This window comes from Heterocephalus glaber, unplaced genomic scaffold (assembly GCF_053883595.1).
Source record: "Heterocephalus glaber isolate CG9 unplaced genomic scaffold, H.glaber_assembly_v1.0 deba00001795, whole genome shotgun sequence".
Lineage (NCBI taxonomy): Eukaryota > Metazoa > Chordata > Mammalia > Rodentia > Bathyergidae > Heterocephalus > Heterocephalus glaber.
This window is the reverse complement of record NW_028258476.1, coordinates 909,245-931,481: the sequence shown is the minus strand read 5'-3', so window position 1 is coordinate 931,481 and position 22,237 is coordinate 909,245. Positions and strand designations below refer to the sequence as shown.

At 54.0% G+C, this 22,237-nt stretch overlaps 1 protein-coding gene across 1 annotated transcript; it reads left to right on the top strand.

Annotated features, from left to right (window-relative positions):
- Positions 1-3,096: 3,096 nt before the first annotated feature.
- Positions 3,097-21,815, top strand: She (Src homology 2 domain containing E). Its single transcript, XM_004871467.4, has 6 exons — positions 3,097-3,593; positions 5,319-5,445; positions 14,270-14,524; positions 16,067-16,199; positions 16,371-16,490; positions 17,690-21,815. Exons 1-6 carry the CDS (start codon positions 3,219-3,221, stop codon positions 17,874-17,876), a joined length of 1,197 nt encoding a protein of 398 aa, XP_004871524.2. The 5' UTR covers positions 3,097-3,218; the 3' UTR covers positions 17,877-21,815.
- Positions 21,816-22,237: the final 422 nt, after the last annotated feature.

Here is a 22,237-nt window from a genome sequence, read left to right as displayed (position 1 = left end):
TAGCCATAGAGGCCAGGCATGGTGGTGCACGCCTGTAATCTCAGCTCTCTGGGAGACTGAAGCAGAAGGATTGCAAGTTTGAGTCCACTCTAGGCAACTTATCAAGACCCTGTCTCAAAATAAAAAAGGGCTCTGAACATAGCTTAGTATAGAGGCTCTGGGTTCAATCTCTATTTCTGAAAGGAAAAAAAAGCAGAGAAAGAAAGAGAGAGAGAAAGAAAGATTAACTGTAAAGCTCAATTACATATAGGAGTTTTAAAATTTGAATAATTTTTTTCGTTCTGTTTTGTTTTGTTTGGGGTGGGGTGGCATTGCTATCAGGTGCTTAGATCTGACAGTCTGTTTCAGTAGTGCTAAAGCTGATCAGCAAGTTCAGATGCTGACAACCTGTTCCCTCCATCGGAAAACTGCCCAGCAGATTTTTGTTGTTGTTTTGTTTTGTTTTTTTGAGACAGAGTCTCACTATGTAGCCCAGACTGGCCTCAGACTCACAGTGATCTTCCTGCCTCAGCTTCCTAAATGCTGGGATGACAGATGTGTGCCACCATACCTGACTTTGAAAATCACTGGTGAGTTTTAATCAAATGTACTCGGCATTTTTGATGCTCAAATTTTTCTATCTTTGACCTGTGGGACCTCCTCTTTCTTGTTCTTGTGTCTTTGGAAACTTTTAAACAGATTTTTTTAAAAATAGAAAGCTCCTGGAGACCCCTGCAGTTAGGATCCAGTACCCACCTGTCCAGTCTGCCACAAAGGCCTGAGAAGTGAGTACACTAAAAGACAGAGCCAGGAGAGAGAAAGCAGACACCAGGACAACCAATGCCGATGCAACTGACAAGGCGCTGACCAGTCCCAGGCACTGACTTTCATTGGCGATCCATTGGGGTAAAGGTTTCCATGGAAATTAATGTAAACAAGGCTCAGAAAGGACAAGAGAAAGTATTCTCAAATTACAATAGACAAAATATGTGGTTGTAATTGGAACACTGTCCTTCTAGTCTGAAGGTTTTAGTTGTGGGAGCAGAATTTGGGTGCGTGTCAAAGGACACTATAAAGAAAAATACAACTGAACTGAATGGCAAACCATATATCTGACAAGAGACTTGTATTGAGAATCTATGAAGAACTCTCTTACAACTTGATAATATGAAGTCAAACCAATTAAAAATTGACAAAGTATTTGAGTAGACATCTTCCCAAAGATATACAAATAGCCAAGGAGCACATAAAAAGATGCTCATTAATTTTAAGGAAATGCAAATCAGAGCCACATGTGATACTTTACGTCCACTAGATGGCGATCATCAAAAAGAGAGGTAGCTTGGGCGGGGGATTTAGCTCAGTGGCTCTGCTGCCTGCCTCGAAAGTGCAAGGCTTTTAGATCCAGACCATGTGACTCCGAGCTTCGGCTCTATTGCTCGGTCTGGAGAAGTGTTTGTATTTTGTTTCGTTTGGGTTTGGTTTGGTTTGGTTTGTGTTTGATTTGGTTTGCACTACTGGGAATCGGACCCAGGACCTTCTCACTGAGCTACAGCCCAGAGCTTTTTTTTTTGTTTTTTTGGAGACAAGGTCTTGCTATTGTAGCCCAGGCTGGCCATGAATTCACAGTGATCCTCCTGCCTCAGCCTCCTGAGTGCTGGGATTACAGGCATGCAACACCACCACACCCAGCCTACATCCCAGTGCTTTTAATTTTTTTTTTTTCCACTTTGAGACAGGGTCTCATTAAATTGTTAAATTGCCCAGACTGGGCTCAAACTTGCAGTCTACCTGCCTCAGCTTCCCAGAGTGCCGGGATTATAGGTGTGCACCACCACCTCCAATTCTCATTTGTGTTCTTAAAAAGATGTAAGAGTGAGCCGGGGATCTAGCTCAGTGGTTCCACCACCTGCCTCGAAAGCCCAAGGTCCTGAGTTTGATCCCCGGTACCAAAAAAAAAGATGTTAGAATACATGAAGAACTCTTACAGCTCAGTAAAAGAGAAGACAAACCAACTCGAAGGAGGGCAAAGGTATACAAAGGCCAAAAGGTACACAAAAAGATGCATCTTTAGCCACTAGGGAAGTTCAAATCAAAGCCATCACTTCATACCCCCTGGGAGGGATGCCAGCCACAAATCAGACTGAAACGAGTGTCCCAGATGAGGAGCCAGGGGCCCCTCACAGGGCTGCTGAGGTGGAGACTGGACCGGCCACTTTGGAGAGCAGCTTGACAGTTCCTCAGAAAGGTGACGATAAGTCACCCACGTGGCCCGGCAAATCCGCTCCTGAGTAATTACCAAGAGAAAGTCAAACCTACCAACACAAGGCCTTACTCACAAATATTCACAGCAGCATCATTTACAACAGTCAAAGTAGGAATGACCCAAACACCCGTCACCCAGGGAGCGGGTAAATCAATGTGGTCTAGCTATGCAATGGAATATCACTGGGCAATATAAAAGGAATGGGGTGCTGATACCTGCTACAACGAAGATGAATCTCAAAAGGACTCTTAGGGAAAGAAGCCAGACACAAAAGACCACAGACTGTTGACTCCAAAACCATGAAACTTTAAAAATAGAATGGTAGGGACAAAGCGTGGATCAGTAACTGCCTAGGGCTGGGGAGAGAGGGGCCTGAGGAGTTTAAGGGAAGCAATGTTCCTCTCCAGGGTGATGGAAAGGCTCCAAAATTAGATTGCAGAGCTCGTTGTAAGGATACTGAATGCATTAAAATCTCTTTAAGTAGGCACTTAAAACAACTTAACTTGGGCAGGGGATTTAGCTCAGTGGTTCTGATGCTTGTCTTATAAGCACCAGATCCCGAGTTCAATCCCCAGTACAAAAAGAAAAACAGCTTAGTTCTACGGGGTGTGTTGATACCTCAATCAAGTTTTGTTTTTTGTTTTTTTGAAGCCGCCGCATCTCCAAGGAAGGTTCTCGGCCTGGGCCTCGGCTCCCCACGCGCGACGCCCCGAGGGCGGCCGGGCCTCGACGGCGCGCCCGGCTTTGCCTCGAAGGCGAAGGCGGGACTTGCGAGGTGCTGGGCGGGACTTGCGAGGGGAGGGGTTTGTGAGGGGCGGGGCGGGGCGGGGCGGTGCTGTCCGTCGGTGTCCGTCGGTGTCCGTCGGTGTCCGTCGGTGTCCGTCCGCCGGCGCCGGGACTCTGGGCCGCGCCCCGCGTGCCCGAGCCTCTCCGCAGCCCGTCCCGCGTGTCCGCGCGGCCCTGCCGGGCGGGGATGCAGTGGCCCCGCCGCCTGGCGCCGCGCGGGTCGGGGCCGGGTGCGCCTATGGCCGCCAGGTGGTTCAAGGAGCTGCCGCGGGCGCTCCGCAGGGGCCCCGAGGCGGCCGAGGCGGGGCCCGCCGCCGGCAAGGGCCGCAAGAGCGCGGCGGAGGGCGCCCGCGCCGCCGTTCCCCGCCCCGGCTTGCAGGGCCGCGGGAATCCGCGGGGCGCCGCCGAGGAGCCGGGCCGGGGCGCGGCGCGGGGCTCGGGCTGCGGCACCTACACGGGCCGGCTCATCAAGCTGGACGGCCCGGGCGGCTCCGCGGCCTCGTCCCCGTCCTCGCCGGGCCCCGAGCCGGACAAGGGCCAGGTGCCGAGGCCGCGGGACACGGTAAGGGCCCCGCCGCCCCACCCCGGGCGCCGAAAATCCAGGACCTGCCTGTGGGCTGCGCGGGTCGGCCGAGCTTTGGGAGCCGCCCAGAGGGGCGCGACGGCGTCGCCTCGCGAACGCTGCGCCGGGCGACCCGTGGGCCCGGCCTGGGCTGGTCGGCGGGAAGGGGCTGCCACCTCCTCCCGGGACACCAGGCCGGGCTGAGGGACGCGGAGGTGCCCAGCCGGGAGAGAAGGTGCCTCCCGCCTGTGGCTCAGGGGCTTGCGCCTCCCAGCGTGGAAGGCGGGAAAAGGAGCGGATTCGGGAGGCCTCCCCCGGCCGTCCTCAAGGGGATGAGCCTGCTCGTGGGCCCCAGGTTTCTTCCTTGTGAACCGGGAGAGGTGGAGCAGCCCAGGGCTCGCTTCGTGCCGAGGGAACTTTCATTTTCTCTCCTGGCCACGCTGCAGGCGCGATGCCCACCTGGACGGGCAGTGGCCTGGCCTCTGTGGCGCCTGTGTGCACCTCCACGCAGCCCATCCCGGCCCTGCCCTGTGCCCTGTGCCCTGTGCCCTGTCCCCGGCGAGGAGCCAGCACGCATGCAACCCCGAGGTGGGCCTGGCGGTCAGTCGGCCGAGGCCGCTCACCAGCCGTGTTTGCTCTGTGCCTCGAGGCTGTGCGAGGCTGAAGGAGGGTGGGGCTCACGCTGTCCTCTCAGTAGGTCCCTCGTGGTCAGGAGCCCCACCTGTAGTGACTGCACTCTGCTAGGCCACCTCCGGGCCGAGGGCTCTTGTACGGTCTGCACCCTCCTCCTCCCTTTCCTTGCGGTCGGGGTCTTCCTGCCAGCTCCAGAAGGTACATTTCCGTGAACTTTCTCTGAGAGAGCACTATCACACTGTGCAGCAGGTCCCCGAGCTGCCTCCCTGGGAAGGGATCTGTCCTTGGTGTTATCACCCAGCTGCTGCAGGGCAGCACTGGTATATTCTTTGGAAAGGTAGGAGTTCTCAGACACAGATGTCACCAGAACTGTGTGAGCTGGGTGTGGTGGCACCTGGCTGTCATCCCAGCACTCTGGGAGACTGAGTCAGGAGGGTCCCAAGTTCAAGCCCAGTCCAGGCAACTTAGTGACTTGCTGAGACCCTATTTCAAAAAAAATCGTTTTAAAATCTGAAGATGTGGCTCAGTGCATAGCCCTGGGTTCTATCCCCAGCACTGTCCAAAGCAAACAGCCCAAGAGGGTCAGTTTGGCTGTGAAACACCAAACCTGGAACTGGGGCAGCTCTGTTCCGTGCTAACCTGCGCTCCTGTGTGAGGCTTGTGTCTTTGCAGCTGTTAGGAGCCCCTTGGGGACAGGAGGCAGGCCTGGGTTCGCTCAGCTCCCCCAGTGCTTAGCAGCGCTGGGCGTGGTGCGGGACTCGCCCCGCTGCCATTGATGGGGGCTTGAGCCTGGCAGTGTGCGAGGTGGAGCAGGTTTGGTTGTTCCATGGAGCTTAGCGGGTTCTTCCCCGCCCAGCCCACAGATGTTTATTGCTGGAGGAGAGAAAGTGGAAAAAAACAGAGGCTGTGTAGAAGAGCTTAAATGAATTGTTGCAAATCAGTGATACTACAGAAAAAAGTGCTTCCAAGTGACACACGGTTGGATAGAGAGCTGCCTGGAGCCACTACAACATTAGCTCTCAGGCCTGCAGGCCTGTGTGGCTCTGGGGATGACAGGCATGGGCAGTGCCGTCTGCTTTTGCTCCCTGGCAGGTCATCATCCTAGAAGACTACGCTGACCCTTATGATGCCAAGCGGACGAAGGGGCAGAGGGATGCGGAGAGAGTCGGTGAGAATGACGGCTACATGGAGCCCTACGATGCACAGCAGATGATCACAGGTTGGTGCCAGCTGTGTCTAGGCCAGTGCTCTGCCGAGGGAGGCCGGGTGCGAAGAGGGGTGGAGCCACTGGGCGGGATCCTGCCGAAGCACAGAGACAGTGGCTTCCATTCTGGTGTAGGGACCTCTAGAGTTTCAGCATTTGCAGGAGTTTCTAAAGATTTTCTGATGCTGTGGGAGATGACACCCAGCAGTCAGATCTGCTCAGAACGGGTCTTCAGTTTTAAGGTCATTTACATGCATTTCTTGGCCACATCCAAAAGCTTCGACACCCACAGTGGGACTGTTGCAGACTTGACGTGATCCTCTATTGTAGATTTTCTCCAGTTCTGCAACGCTGGAGCGAATTGTTTATTACTGCAGAATAATTAACAGTTACTGTCACGAGCCAGCACTCAGGGCAAATGGCCTAAAACCAAGTTTGAGTAATCTGGTATCTTTTCAGGTCAGAAAAATCCCGTTTGGGCAAATCCTTCTGTGACTTTTGGTGCCAAACTTTTCCTTTTCTCCTAGTTCTCTGAAGTTGGTGTAAATGATACTTAGTCAAAATAATACAAAGGAGGGGCCGAGGATGTAGCTCAGTGGAACCACACCTGCCTGGGAAGCGCAAAGGTCCTGAGTTTGATCCCTGGTACCACATGTGCACACACACACACAAAATAACAATAATGTAAAGGAATTGTTTAGGTGGATTTGGGGATGTTAAGGTGGATTCAGTGTTTCACCCAGTTTTCCTTTGATCCACAATGAAAATGCAGTTTCTGCCTGGGAGCCTCGTGGAGGGGCTCTGTGTCTGGGGAAGGAGCAGCTGGTCCCAGGCCTTGGGCACGGGGAGGACGGAGCAGCACAGCACCCTGGCTGGCCCGCCCAGCCCCCACCCAAGCCAACAAACGACAGGAAAGCGAAGCTCAGCTTCCTGCCTCTGCTTCCAGAGATAAGGCGCTGCCTTCCGATGGGTACCGGCCAGGCAGTGACCCCTCAGGTCACTGGCTGTGACCCCTCATGAAATCTGTGAATGAAAGGAAGTGAAAATGAACTTAGTCAGAATTTTTTTAAATGTCAGAACCTTGAAAGGAATAGGGTAAGGGTTTGCTTTTACAATGAAGGGAAAAAATTTCTTTAAAAAAAAGGAAGAATTATTAATGTTTAATTGATTCACTGGTTCTTTGTCCTTTGGTTCTTTTGGTTGTTGTTTTAATTTGCATTTTTTGTTTGTCTGTTTGTTTCTGAGGTGGGTCTTGCTGTGCAGCCCAGGCTGGCCTCAAACTCATGGTGACTCTCCTGCCTCTGCCTCTCAGTGCTGGGTTCACAGGCCTTACTTCCTGTCACCCACTGTTACACGCGTTCGCCTCATGCCCATCTCACCCTTTGGTTTTTATCCTTCTGTATAACCGTACAAATGGGTTGTCTGTGTCACACAGGCTGTTTATTTGAGGAGCCACACCAGCAATCAGGAAAACTCTGTGCTGTACAAACTGAATGTAGATTTTTGCATTTCAAGTAGCCCTACAGGAGCTCTGTAGATGAGGGGCTGCCTTATGTACTCCTTCTAACGGCAAGAGAGCGAGAGCACAGGGACCTGGCTGCGCTCACAGACTTTAAAGAGACACAACAGGACTTGGAACCTACATTTCCCACCCCAGATTTAGCGGTCTGCCCCTCACCTCCTTGTCCCTGAGACACACTTGAAACAATGCATGTAAAAGCACTGAATGAATTTAGCTGTGTGTGGTGGAATGCCCCTGTCATCCTAGCACTCTGGGAAGCTGAGGCAGGAGACTCCCAAGGTTGGGTACAGCCTTGGGCAGCTTAGTGATTTAATGAAACTCTGTCTCAAAATAAACAATAATCCCAGGCATGGTAACACACACTGCAATCTCCAGCACTTGGGAGGCTGAGGCAAGAGGATCACCATGAGTTCGAGTCCAGCCTGGGCTACATAGTTCAAGGCCAGCCTGAACTATACAGTGAGACCCTGTCTCAACCAGTGTGACTACAACCAGGGGCGGAATGCGCACACACACACACACATAAAAATAAGTAAAAATTTAAAAACAAAAATGGGTTGGAGGTGTAGCCCAGAGCAATAGCACTGGGTTTAATCTCTCTATGTCTGACAAATAAAAAAAGAACTGTAAACTTGACCCATAACTAGGGCATCTTTTGGCTTAGACTCATTAAGAATGTTATAGTCAAAAGTCAAAATTTTCGGGCCAGGGATTTAGCTGAGTGGTTCCCCTGCCTGCCTTGCAAGTGGAAGGTCCTGAATTTGATCCCCAGTGCCCGCCCCCACAAATAGCAGCTGCTGAAATGAGTTGCAAAATATCAAAAAGCATTTCATTTAATAAAAGTCAAAATTTTCCAGGTGTGGTGTCCCATGCCTGTAATCCCATCGCTCAAGAGGCTGAGGCAGGAGGATTGCTGCAAGTTCAAGGGCAGCCTGGACTCCATGGTGAGTCCAAGACCAGTCTTAACTACATAGTGAGAACCTGTCTCAAAAAACCAGAAAAAAAAAAGAAAGTCAAAATGGAAAAAATACGCAAGCGCAAGTTCGATCTCTGGTACCCGCCCCCCCCAAAAATTGAAAAAATAAAAGTAAAAGGTCTCCAACATGAAGTAAATATGATAGCTAGTGTTTCATAATGAGTGTTTATTAAATTTGGGGCTGTTTTAAACAGTTTACGTGAATAAATTTATTTAGGAATACAAAATTAACAATCTATTGGTAAATCAAATTTATTTAAATCTAAATTACTAACTTCTAAATTAGTAATCTAAGTATGCAGTACTTTTAGCTTAAAAATTCTATCAGTGAGTCTTATTTAAATGTATATCACAAAGTGTCTCCTCAGTCCATGCAGAGGAGACGCCCCTTAGTCTGCCCCTTGGTTACACAGCTAGACAGAATAACAGGAAGTGAGTTTATTGGAAACTGGAAATAAAAGATATGCTGCTGGGTTTTTTTATTAAATCTTTTGCAATGGGAAGGGGTAGTCTGGGAATTAAACCCAGGCCCTTTGCACCGAGCTACATCCCTGGTGCTTTTTATTTTTTTATTTTGAGACAGAATCTTGCTCGGTTGCCCAGGTGGGACTCGGATTTTGTGATCTTCCTGCCTCAGCCTCCCAGAGGGCTGGGATTACAGGCATGCACCACACTGCCCAGCTAAATCTTATACTTTTTTTAAAAAACATTTTGCTCTGTATATGCTTGCTTGTCAAATTCAAGTTCAGAAATTTCCCATGTTTTTTCTTCCCCCTTTCCCTCCCTCTCCTCTCCCTCCCCTCTCCCCCCCCCCCCCCCCCCCCCCCCCCCCGCTAAGGATAAAACCCAGGCTTCACACATACTAGTTGTGCACTCTACCAGCCACAGAAGTTTCTCATATTCCTGAAGGAGAATGTCAGGGTTCAGGGGTCCGGCCTTTCTGCAGGGTGTGGCTTCATGTGGCCAGGCGGGTGGGGAGTCTGTGTCAACAGCCCACCGGCGAGAGAGCAGAGCATGCCTGGTGCTAACAGCGCCTTGGTGTGCAGCGTGTGTGCCGTCGTGTGCCGTCCCGTGCACCGTGTAGTGGCCCATGCCAGACAGACGGACAGACAGCCAGGCCTCTGGGACTGCACCCTCCGACAGCACAACCCTGGGTGAAACAGGAGAAGGAAAGCCAGGAAGCCCGGCTGGCGGCGCACAGCTGTGACCCTGCACTGGGGAGCTGCAGGGAGGACGCAGGTGGAGGCTTGGGCAAGACCCTGCCCCACAGGAGGGCAGCAAAGAAGTCACTGGAAAGCCCGAGGAGCCAGCAGGCGGAGGAGAAGCACCAGCTTTGTCGGGGAGCAGGAACAGACACTGGGAGCTGAGCTTCCCGTGGCCAATTTGCTGCGACTGGGGTCCCTGGAGTCCCCCCAGCTTTGCTCTTAACTCGCCGCAGTGAGAACCCGGGCTGGAACTAAAGCGTAGAGTGCTGGAGCGTCCAAGTGCATGTGTGAGCCCTGGTCTCCATCCCTAGCGTCACCAGAAAGAAAGGGAATTTATGCATAAATTCTCCCTGCACTCGATCCATGGAGTTGTCTGTGACTGTGCATACAGGTGATATTACCCCAAACCTTTTGTTTTCTGCTAAATTAGCAGGAATATTTTAGCTCAGTAATTTGCAGAAATAACTGAGCATTGTGGATTTTAGCTGCAGAATTGAAAGCACATTGGATGGGTCTTTGGAAGTCCCCAGGGCCATCAATTAGCGCGTGGCTCCTGCAGCTCTGTCTGGGACAGCTGCCGGCCAGAGGCTTGGGCAGAGTGATGGCGAAGCTCGTCTTGCCACAGGCCCCACCCTGGCTTCCGGGGGCCACCTCGCCCAAGGCCTCTCTCCCTCCAAGCAGCTTCTCCACTGGCTCAGGGGCCTCGACTCAGAAAGGAAGAAACCACCGGAACCCTAGGCCTGGCTGTCAAGTTCCAGTCAAAGATTGTGTTTACAAATTATATTTTGGGGGCTGGGGGCCTCGCAAGCGCAAGGTCCTGAGTTCGATCTCCAGTACCAAAAAAACATTTTTTAAAATTTTTGCCTCCAAATGGTTTTGTTGGGGTTTTTGTTGTGTGTGGTGCGGGGAAGCCTGGGCCTCACACCTGCTCACCCTTTGACTGCAGCTCCAGCCTGGACTGTGGCATTTACCTCTGCTTTCCTTGTTACACTCCAGGGGTTCTGAATTATACCTGCTTTTGTTCAGGTAGTTAGATTCATTTGACGAGGAAGTGTGAAAGTCATTTCAGATCAGAAGCTTGACACTGATAGAAGAGCTAACAGCCCTATTTCTGATTCCAGACTCCTGTGTGGAAACATGAGGGGGTGACGGGAAGATGCATTGTTTAGACTGTATTTAACTTCATTTTCTTGGTGGTTTTGTTTTGTTTTTTTCTCTACTAGGGATCGAACTCAGGACCTTGTGCTTGTGAGGCAGGCGCTGTGCCACTGAGCTAAATCCCAGGTCCCAACTTGGTTTTTTGAGACAGGGTTTATGTCTTCACTATGTAGCCCAGGCTGGCCTTGAACTTGTGGTGATCCTCCTGCCTCAGCCTCCTGAGTGCTGCCACACTCTGTAACATTTTACATGAGCTCTTTTGAGTGTGGATAAAGCTTGGGCCCTGGAGCCTGTAATGAATGCTTCACCACTGATGGTGCCAGGACTGTGGCCTCGGCCTACTCACCTGAGAAATGGGCTCACTGCTCTGTCAGTGTGTGACGTGGCTTCCGTGAGCTGCCTAATAGCTGCCTGCCCAGCAAATATGGTTGTTACTTAGATGCTTCAGATAGAATCCCATTTTCAGATAACCCTGGACACTGCTGGACTAGTGGCAGTGAATTCAGTGAGAGAAAGTCCTCCTCGTGGCTTTAGAAGAGAAGCAAGTGGCGCCCTTAGGCCCCGTAGGGAGAGCTGGGGGAGGGCCTGCGGCCCAGCGGGTCCTCACTGCCCGGCGGGCGGGCGGGGGCGGCGCATGTTTGTCTCTCACTGTGCGTGCCTCTGTCACGGCCAGGGTGTAGCTTCCTCCCGCTTCCTCTCTCTCAGGACCGTTTCCTCCCGGAGCCTGCTCCGCATCAGGGGCTGCTCCCCTGCAGGAAGGGCCACCGCGCCCTGCGATTGTTTCTGTTTCTGTGGCGCCTCGGGTGGGGGCGGCCAGGTGCTGGTGGGGGCTGGGAGGGCGGCTCCGGGGGTGTCCAAGCGTCCCCAGGTAAACGCGGCCCGTCCACAGCTTCGGGACTCCCCCAGACCTCAGGGGCCACGGGCTGCAGAGGGGGAGTCGGGGCAGAGGAGAGCCTGCCTGCTGGGATGCGGACTCGCTGAAGCCTCCTCACAAGCAGCGCTTCTGCAGCTTTGTTTTTGCTTTAATGCAGTATTGGTGATGAGCCCAGGCCCCTCCCGCTGAGTTTCAGCCTCAGCCCTTTTATTTACCTTCAGACAGGGCCCTACAGTGTCCTTAAACTGCCCAGGGTGGACTTGAGCTTGGGATCCCCCGCCTCAGACTCCGAGTGCTGGGATTACAGGCCCTTGGACTCCTTATATTTTACGTTAGAATCGACTGCTTCTCCTTTAGTTCAGCTTGTGCAGAACTGAAGCCAGGACCTTGGGGAAGACTTTCAGCAGCCTGTGCCACAGCCTGAAGTGAGGGTAAATGAACTCTGACTAGAAACTGGAAAATGCTGAATTCATCCTTTGACTTCCTTTGGGTTTTCTGCTTCCTTTTTCTTGGTTCTTGAGAAATGTTCTTTTTAAAGGTGCCAGCCTTATCTTCAGTGAACCAGGAACAAAGGTGGCTTTTGTTTCTTGTTTTCCATAGCTCTGTCTGGAACAGGCAGGGAAGGTAAAAAGCTGTGGGACTGAAAGTCAGGAGGCTGAGACACGAGGCGCAGCTCTGGCCTGCCCAGGGTGGGGCCTAGGGCATCACACTGGGCTGAGGAAGAGGTGGTGCAGGCAGTGTCCCGGGGACAGGCTGGGCCGGGAGAGATCAGCCCCGCAGCAGGAGGAGGTGAGTGGGGCTGTGGGGTCAGGAAGTGTGGACGCGGTCCTCGAGGTTTCTTGAGATGATAGAGAAGTACGTAGCCTGGGCTGGCCTCCAGCTCATGGAGATCCTCCGGCCTGGGCGAGTGCTAGGGCTACATGTGTAGGTCACCGTACCTGCTGCCCTTTATACAGTAACTCTTTGGCCATTTGTTGTCCCTTGCTTGGTACAGAAATGATAATGAGCTGGGTGTGGTGGCACATACCTGTAACCCTAGCACTCGGGAGGCTGAGGCAGGAGGATCTCCACGAGTTGGAGGCCAGCCTGGGCTAGTGAGTTCAAGACCAGCCTGAACTGCATAGTGAGACCCTGTCTCCAAAAACCCAACAAAAACAGAAAAGAGAGAGAGAAATGGTACCGAGTGTCACCTCTTCTCCAGGGAGCCTCGCTGCACTGCTCTGAGCTATGGGGCTGAGTCCTGTCCAGGCGCCTGCAGCCCAGTTCTTCCTGCTGCCCCCACTTGCGCTCCTCCTGCCTGGCCAGGTCAAGCCTGGCTTGTACACTCGGCCTGCGACACGGGCACTGGGCACACTCCAGGTGGGCCCCGTCTTCATAGAGGGTCTGCACAGCATAGCTGCGTCAGCGGCGCCGACCGCGCCTGTGAGCCGCACCTTGGCGAGCCGAGCTTGGGCACGGAGGAGGGACTGCACAGCCCGTTGCATTTCACTGGCAGCTGGCGCCTCCTGGGTGCAGGGCGGCCTCCACGTTGGGCCCTCTGATCCTTTCGGTCCCGTGCTCCTCTTGCGGTCGCTCTCACTCGTACGGCGTTGGGCAGCGTGATGTGCAGCCTCCATGATGCCTGCCCACCGACCGCCCGGTCCCGTGCACACAGTTCAGCCTCCCGTGGCGAACGTGGAGGCCCGGCCGGTGCGGGACAGCGGTGTGTGGGGCCTCTGGGCAGCCCGCGGCTGGGAGGACGAAGACGGACAGGTCTGTGGGACCCTGGCTCCCGCCCACCGAGGCGGCGAGGCGCATGGCTGTGCCTCAGACCCAGCCGTGCCTCTCTGGCTCACTCCTCCCTTCGACTGGGGTGCCTGCCGGTGAAGGGACAGGCAAGGGTATTATTCTCAGTTAAAAGCCCTGCAAAGGGCCGGGCCTCATATGCACACCTGTAACCCTAGCGCTCTAACAGGCTGAGGCTGAGGACCAAGAGTTGGGGCCCAGGCTGGGCCCTGGACACTTCAGCAGCTTAGCTAGGCTCTGCCTCAAAATAAAAAATGTTTGAAAGGCCAAGCATGCAGCTCAGTGCAAAGGCCCTGGGCGGGGTTCAATCCTCAGTTCTACAAAAGCACACCAAAAAACCGTATAGATTGCTGCATTGCACATAGAATAATTCAAACATTTTTCTTTTCTTTTTTGCATTTGTTTTGTTTTGGTTTTTGTTGAGACGGGGTCTCACTGTGTAGTTCAGGCTTTCTTTGAACTCACTATGTAGCCCAGGCAGCCTTGAGGAGATCTTCCTGCCTCGGCCTGCTGGGTGCTGGGATTGCGGGTGTGCACCACTGCGCCGGCCAGTCCGGGCTTTTCCCTCGCCCTTCTGACGCCTTCACTTGCACCTGGCTCACCTGGTTTTCCGGCTGCTCCCCCACCACCCCCTGCTCTTCGGTCTTCTGTCCCCTGTGTGGAAATAAAGCCCCTTCTGCTCCGGCCTCCTCTTCATCGCTTGTCCTCCCGGAAACCGCCTTCTCCGTCAAAGCCGCGTGCTCCCCACGGCCCCCTTGGGACCCACCCGGGAGCAGGGGCAGTGTGGCTTCTCGCACCAGCTTCCTGCTGGCACCCCAGGCTTGGCCCCCCGGTGTGCGGCAGTCTCCTCTCTCTGGCTGGGAGAAGCACCTCAGAGCCGTCGCGGTGGCAGAGCGGCGCCCACCGCGGCCTGGCCGGGCTACCGGCGCCGTCTGTGGGGCGGTGATCGGTTCCGGCACGGCTGCTGCCTGGGTCTGCCCTGCGGTTGTGGCCCGACTCGCACGGCGCTTCCCTTGTGTGTGGAGCGGTGCTTTCGCGTCACAGACATGCAGCCGGTTTCCGTCGCCGTCCTTCCACATGGGTTTGCTAAGGTGATGTGGCCCAAGGATGAGGTTGCCTGGAGCAGACACGGGGACAGCGGGGATGCAGGTCCCTGCGCCCGCGAGGTGCGGCCCTGTCCGGCAGCGTGGGAGGGGTCGGCGCCTGCTGGGGCTCCTAGCCCGAAGCTGGTGGCCCTGGGGAGCCTCCGAGTCCCGCCAGCCCCCGGTCAGCGGTCATCGTGGCCGGGGCGTCCACACGACCTGAAGTTGTTTTTCCAGATATCAGGCGCCGTGGCTCCAAGGACCCCCTGGTGAAGGCCCCGCAGCTGCTGGAGGGGCCCAGCGAGCCCGGGGAGAACGGGGCCGGCGCGCGGCGGGGCTCCCGGGACCTGCTGGAGAAGGCCCCGCACCTCTACGACCTGCCTTACGAGCCCAGCCCCGAAGGCCGGCTGCCCGAGGGCGACGCGAGGCCCGTGGCCGAGTACGAGCAGCCCTGGGAGTGGAAGGAGCAGCAGCTCGTGCGCGCGCTGTCAGGTGGGCACCTCTCAGAGCACTGCCGGGCACGTGATCCCGGCCCCGCGTGCGCGAGCAGCGCAGTCAGGACGGGGTCAGCACATCCATCACGCACTCACTGCCGCGCACGCAGTCCGAAAGCACTGATCTGCCTCAGCCGGGCCTGGCTGCGCACGCCTGTGATCCCGGCACTCGGAGGCTGAGGCAGGGGGATCGCAGCGAATTCAAGAACAGCTTACACTACATAAAAAGACCCCAAAACCATAAAGACTCCTCCTAAAGGAATCAGCTCCGCAAGTGTGATTTGTTTTTATCGTTTTGACACAAGGTCTCACCAGGCTGACCTCCCAGCTCAGCCCAAGTGGCTGGGACTACAGCTTGGGCCCCGCCAGGCCCCAGTTGCAGGGGGCTCAGGGGAAAGTTGGTCGTTAGGTTGCCGGCACATATTGAAGATGACCATCCCGGCTCCTCCCAGAACAGTTTCCACTTGGCCGACTGCCTAAGTTCTTTTGTCCTTGGTGTGAAATTTCAGGGACATCTTTTCCCCCTGCCAGTAACTGCAGGTGTGCAGGGGCAGTAGAGGACACTGGACCCGGCGTACGTGGGGCTCCACCCCCTCTGCCAGCCGGCCCCGGCCTGCCTGGCTCTGAGTCAGCGCCCTTGCGGCTCCGTGCACTGGCTTCTTTTGTTTTGAGTTGATTTTTCAGTTTGTTAGTTCTTTTTTTCTTTTTTCTGTTTCTTCGTTTGTTGGCTGGTTGGCTGGCTTTTGTTTTTTGAGACAAGGTCTCACCATGTGTTCCAGGCTGGCCTTGAACTCAAGCCACCTCAGCCTCCCAGACGCTGGATCACAGGCCTGCGCCACGGCGCCCAGCCACTTCAGTGTTCCACAGGAAAGCTGTTCGCTTGTTTCATAGAGTGATACACACTCTTGCAGGGGATCATTAGACATGACTATAGTTAGTCTTTATTCTACAAATCCTAAAGCTAAGGCAGGCGTGGTGAGGCAGGAAGGTCACTGTGGGTTCAGGGCTGGCCTGAGCCACACAGCAAGGCTCTGTCTCAAAAACAAAACAAAACAAAAAACAATGATAAAGTTAAAGTACTAAAGCTAAGAGTTCTTTTGGAGGTCCATTCTGAAGCAGGGCACAGTGCCAGTCACCTGTAATGCTGCCGACCTGGGAGTCTCAGGAGGGAGGGTCGTAAGTCCCAGGCCAGCTGGGCAGCTGGGACCCTGTCTCAGAAGGAAGAATAAAGGGGCTGGGGTGTAGCTTGGTGCAGAGGTGCCCGGTTCAGGCCCAGCAGGGGAAGACACTTGCCTGGCTGTGGAGGCCCCGCCCCTTCCTGGCTCCACATTCGAGGCCTTGGTCCCTTCCTTCCAAGCTTTTCGTTCGGCATCCGAGGCAGAGTTTGCAGCCGAAACCAAAACTTTGCCAAATGCTCCTGTTTGTGACCAAATCCTGTTGCAGCGGTTCCTGCCGTGCTCTGAAAGTCCTGGGACACCCTAAGGGGCAGCGGCTGGGAGCTGGAGGAGCTTGACCCATGGTAAACGCATCCTCCTTGCAGCCCAGCTCGAAGGAGCAGAGCGACTTCCGGCCAGGGAGGAGGCTGGGAGGCAGCACCCCCGGCAGAAGAGCTGGACCCCGAAGACCCTGAGGCCAGCCCCCTCGGACCCTGGCCTGGCCCTGGACAGGCAGCCGTGAGTGCCCCGCCCAGTGGGCACCCTGGGTCTCGAGAACAGACTTGGCACCCACGAGGGCGGGCTGGCCCAGGCCCTGCTCAGCCTCCTGCCAGGGAAGCAGCTCCGAGCTCCCAGATGGGGGGGGTCGGTTCATCTCCACGCTCACGTTGCTTCCCCACCATCTTGCAGCTGGTACCATGGCGCCATTTCCCGGGCCGAGGCGGAGAGTCGGCTGCAGCCCTGCAGAGAAGCTGGGTACCTGGTTCGGAGTAGCGAGTCAGGGAACAGCAGGTACTCCATTGCTCTCAAGTAAGTGTGTCGGCCTTCCACCTCCTCGGGCACAGGGGTTGACTGCTCTGCCTTCCTGGGAGGCCATGGGCAGACGACCGGTTAAAACAGGAGTCAGGATGGGAATCCCAGCGCTTGGGAGGCTGAGGCAGGACCGCCATGAGTTTGAGGCCAGCCTGGGCTACATGGCCAAACCCTGTCTCAAAAAACCAAAATTAATTAATTAATTAAATTTAATAGATGTGATTTGAAGGTGGCTCACAGAGTATGTCCAGAAAATAAGGTGCTGTGCTTGGACAACAGAGCGAAGCACTCTGCTTACGCTGGTGAAGGGTCTCAGACCTGCCCCAACAACCAGGGCCTCCCTCTCATTAGCACAGAGTCTGACGGGGCCTGGTCTGCAGGAGAGCCTCTTGGGAAAGAAAGAATTCCCGACGAAAAGAACAATTCTCACGGGTGGTTCAGTTGCCTTCCTTTACGCCCCAGTGCGCGGGAGCTTCTTAGATTGCATCCCTTGTTTGTCAGCTGCCAGCCGGCTTCCGCCCCGTCTGGTGCTGAGGGTGGAGGCGCCACTTGCCCACCTGCCCTCCTCCATCCTCCTGAGCACAGAGAAGGCTTCGCCCGCGGGCAGCGGAGGCCATGGTGGACCTTGTCCCCCTGTGCGTCCAGGGCCAACTGCAGGATCATTGTCAAGAGCCGGAGCGGCATTTCCTTCCTGAGGAAGCTGAGCCCCTGTGCTGAAACAATGGTCCTGGAGGGACAGCGGGCGCTGCGGGCCAGGCCGGGTACACGGGCCAGAAATAGCGGGCTCTGGCCGGGTCAGCTGGAGCTGAGATCTGTGGGCCTGCAGCCGGCTGTCCTTAATACAGCCAGGGACCCTTCCACGCGGCACAGGCAGTTCGTACTGCAGATGGGTTCCTTCTGGAAAACACGGGAACTCTCACCTGTCCTCCGAGCAGTGGTGAGGGGCTGAGCTCAAGCTGCACCTTAGCCTCAGGCTAGGGCCCAATTTGGGCCAGGGTTGCAGGTCGGGCCAGACAGACTGGGTTTGCTCCTTTGGGTCCTGTGCCTGATGACTCACGTGTCACTAGGAGAAGCAGTTAAAGGTGGCAGCGTGCGGGCTGGTGTGTCCCTCTGTGGAGCTGCTGGCCAGCGGGAGCCCGCTGGGTGTGTCCCAGGAGGGCCTGTGCTCACTCTCACACACACATCTCCTCCTCCAGGACGAGTCAAGGCTGTGTCCACATCATAGTGGCACAGACCAAAGACAACAGATACACACTGGATCAGACCAGCGCAGTGTTCGACAGTGTCCCGGAAGTGGTGCGCTACTACTCCAGCGCGAAGCTGCCCTTCAAAGGGGCGGAGCACATGAGCCTGCTGTACCCAGTGCACCACAAGCTTCACTGAGGTCGGACAGCCAGACCCTGGGCCCTGGCACCGGAGGGCGTGGATGTGGCCGGCGTCTCGGGCCCAGGGGCTGCCCCTCTGACCCAGACAGGCTAGCTCGCCCGGACTCAGCAAGCCTGTGGTTTCCAGCCCCCCAAGACCCCCGTTTCTCCCTGTCCACTTTCTCCTTGCCAAGCAACTGCACTGTAAGAAGCCACAGTTCACTGCTGGTTCCTTCTTTGCAGTAGGAGGCGCTTTTGAGCTGTGACCCTCAGAAAAGGCGAGTCTGGAGTGCAGGAGCCTCCAGGTTCTCCAGCTTTAGGCTGGTTGCTCCCTGGAACAATGAAAACCATGAGGCTTCACTGTGTGACCACAGAGCACATGAGCTGCAGACCGTGTCTGACGCTGTGTTCGCACCAGAGTGCAGTCTGGCGAAAGGATTGCTTAGCTGGTCTGCCTTCCTAAGGAGTTTGCACTGGGCATAGTGGTACAAGCCCGTAATCCCAGCACTTGAGAGGCTGAGGCAGGAGAATTCGAATTTCAGGCCAGCCGGAGGTATAGTGAAATCCTGTCTCAAAAAACAAAAAAAAAGTTTGCATTTTCTCAGTCTTTATGGACTTTTTCATCATTTTTCTGCAAATCAATAATACAAGAATAAATTAAAAGGCGCCCTATGTAAGAATGTGGTAGAATTAAACATTGACATTATTATAATTCTTAATGGTAAAATGTACAAGATTTTATTTCTGATTTTTAAAAATTCCAAAAAGTTTGAATCTTGATAACCATTCTGTCATAGGATAATTATATAGAACTTCCAGTAGTGTTTATTTCCTCTCTGTGCCTTTCAGTTGTCATGGAACCATCTTTAAGTATTGTCTCTAAAATTAGATTTGCTTTGTGTTTTTAGTATTAGTATTTTAGTATTTAGTATTTTAGTATTGAAAACTATGACTTTGGGGCCCGATTGTCAGGATTGGGCTCCTCGCGTCTCCGGCGACTCCTGCGGGCGAGTGGTCCACTGTGAAGAACCGAGCGCACGTGAGCTGCCCGGCCACTGCCCCTGGTTGCTGATGAGCCGTCCGTGTGCGGCATCCTCCCTGTGGCCGTGTCCCACCCTTACTGTGCAGAGCTTTGGGGCAGCCTGCGTGACAGGCACTGGCCAGGTGCCTCCGAGTCTCTGGCCTGGGGTTGGTGGCTCAGTCCAGACTCGGATGTGCTGACTGTCGTCATGACCAGATGGCTTCTGTAGCTCCTCTCAAACACAAATCAAAAAATGGTGATTGGATTAATTTTTAGGAGAGCACATCTTTCTAGTTTATAGGGATCTGACTATTATGACTGAAAGGTTAGTAAAATGTTTGCTTCTTCTTCCGTGATCTTGGCCCCAAAGGGTTCAATACTAAAAAGTTGAGGGGAACTTCTTCTAACTGGAGCTCAATGATTTTATTAATAAAGAATGGTTCACTTTTTTAAGTACTGAAAGAATTTGTAAAGTGTGTACTGGTTCGTGTACTACATCTTTAATACGAGGCTTTTTAAAAAATTGTTTCAGCATCCATACTTCCAATTCCATTCAACAAATATTTATTATCCTCTGTATACATTGTGCTACACTTATTTTTAGTTCAGTGTTCTAGTAATGAAATCTTATTTCTTAACCTTATTTTACAAAGTAAATACAGTATTATTTTAACTTTAATAAATGCAGAGGGTTGTATAAAGTTTTCTTGGTGCATTAAATGATTTTTGGCCCATACCCAGCAAGCCTGATGAATGTATAATGAAATAACATGTTTACAACAGGCCGGAAGCATTATTTATTGAGCTAGCATATGCCTGGAATTATGCCGCTTCTGTGTTTTTCTGTGCCCTGCTTTTCTCTTTGTATGACTAAAAGTGGATTTTGAAATGTGGCAGAGATGCAGAGTTTGTAAGCAGTCCACTCACTTCATCATCACACAGGAGATTAGAAGCAGAAGTAGAGTAAATTAGTGGGGGCTGGTGGTGTGAAGCTGCTGTTTCCTTCTTAGGCTGTGACAGGAGCTGACGGAGGCACGAGGCGCAGCGGGTGGGACACAGTCCCTCGGGCTCCCTCGCCGAGCCCCGAATGCCCGGGCTCTTTGCCGTTTCTATGGCTGCCCTGCTCCCCTGTAGTCTTCATCCTCCCGAGCCAGTTCTGCCTTACAGAATTCTCCCTGGAGGGGCAGTGTCTTCGGGTGAACCCTTATGTGCCCTTCTTTCTCCTTTGTCGCAGCTTTGGCAAACTGCTCTGCTGGGTTGAGTCCCACAGCTGGTTCTCTGGCGGTCTCACCGCAGAGGGTGGGCTTGAGCACTGCGCAAGTGTCCCAGCTGCCAGAGGCTGAGGGGGGAGGGCCGGAGCCCAGGCGCTTGAGGCAAGCCTGGGCCACGCGTGAGAGCCCATCTCAAAAACAGAAGACTGGGCAAAGGATGTTTCCTACTTCCTTTGATGCTTTGGCTTATTCTGTCAGGATAGATTTCAAGCACTAGAGCAGTGTGTATTTAAAGTAGGAATTTTGAAGCAGAAACCCTAAAAAGGTGAGTGCTGACCTGCCCGTTGTGAGCCACACAGAAGCGTCCTGTAGGTCCTGTAGGTTGGCACAGAGCACAGGAAAGGCCTTCACTCTGCGCTGCTCCAAGCCTGTGCTTGGCTGCACTGGTGCTCATTGACCGGGCTCTGCCACAGCGTGGGGGGCTGGGAAAGGCTGGAGGGCCGCAGTCCCGATCTAGCTCATTACCTAGATCAGTTAGTAGTGTTACTACTGTTACTAGCTTTTGCTGTTCGATACCTTTTTTTTTTTTTCAGACAGGGTCTCGCTCTGTAGCCCAGGCTGGCCTCAAACTCACAATGACCCTCCTGCCTCAGCCTCTCAAGTGTTGTGATTACAGGCCCGTGTCACCACGACTGGCCACTGGATACATCTTAACATCTAATTGAACTCAGAAGGAAAGCCTCGAGGCACTCGAGTTGCTTTTTAAATAAGCCTGGCCTAATTCAGTAAAATGCCCTCGGTTAGAGGTTCGAGCCTTGAAGGAGAAGAAACCCAGAGGTGTCTGGATTTCACCCCTCCTGGGCATCCTTTGTCCGCAACAGGATTTCACGGATACGTTTCTCACGGTTACACCTCTTTCGTTAGCAGCTGGCACTAGTTTGGCCTTAGGATCTCGTTAGCGTCCCCCTTCTTTGTTCTCACTTCCAGCTTTGCCCTCCACTAACCTGGGCGGAGGTGGGCCGGGCTTTCCCGCCGGCCCTGGTAACGGAGAACGGCGGTGCGCCGCTGCCACCTGCTGGACAGAGAGAAACCGCAGCCGGGACGGCGCCGCGTTTAAGGCCGCATTTTCGGCAGGACTTGGGCCTGGGCCACAGGGACGCGGGGAGGGGACGCGGGGAGGGGACGCGGGGAGGGGCCGCTCCCTCCCGCGGGTGCTCCCCGCAGAGGGCGCTGAAGCCGCGCAGGACCGCGAGGCCCAGGTACCGCGCGTCCTCCAGGTTTAAGTCTTCAGTTGTGTTCTAATGGACCCACTGGCAATAAATCATTGAGACGGGCATCTCATTTTGTCAGGGTCTTAACTTTGTTCTTTATCAGGGGGCTTTAACATTTTGGACACTAGGGGCCAGGGATTTAGCTCAGTGGTTCAGCTGCCTTGCCTCGCAAGTGCAAGGACGAGAGTTCAGTCCCCGGTACCAAAAAAACAAAAAACAAAACATTTTAGATACATTTTAGTTCATTTGCATATCCAGGACATGTTTTGAACTTTTAAAGACATTTGAAGATTATATGTGATGTGTGTGCCTGTGTATATAGTGACCTGTAATTTATATTGTATTGGAAATATTTCATAAAATTTCTGGATGTATTGCGTAGCCGGTGTAAATAGTGCTCTCCTAGACATGCTCTACTCTGAAATGGAACTTTCAATAAACATTATGCCAAGAAAGCTACAGTGTTTCGGCCTCGTTCGGTTTGGAGAATCACCTACCTCATTCAAAAATACTCCGGTGCTCACAGACAAGACTTCCTGGGGGGTAGCGGTTGGAGAAAGTCCCAAACGGCAGCTCAGAGCATAGCTCAGGGCCTGCGGCCAGCAGAGCCCGCCCTGCTGCCTTTCTTCCCAGCTGCTTGACACAAGGCTCAGGGGAGGGGTGCGCAGGGGGAGGAGAGGGGAGGAGACCAGAGCAGAGGAGAGCAGAGGAGAGCAGAGGAGAGGGAGAGGGAGAGGGAGGGGAGAGGAGATTGGAGCTTGTCCAGCGGGGTCGGAGCCTGGCGATGCTGGCCAGCAGCACAGCGGAGCTGCTCTGCGCTGTCTCCCCGGCAGTGGTTCGCCTGGACCCTCCCAGAGCTGCACTCTGTCACGTTGTT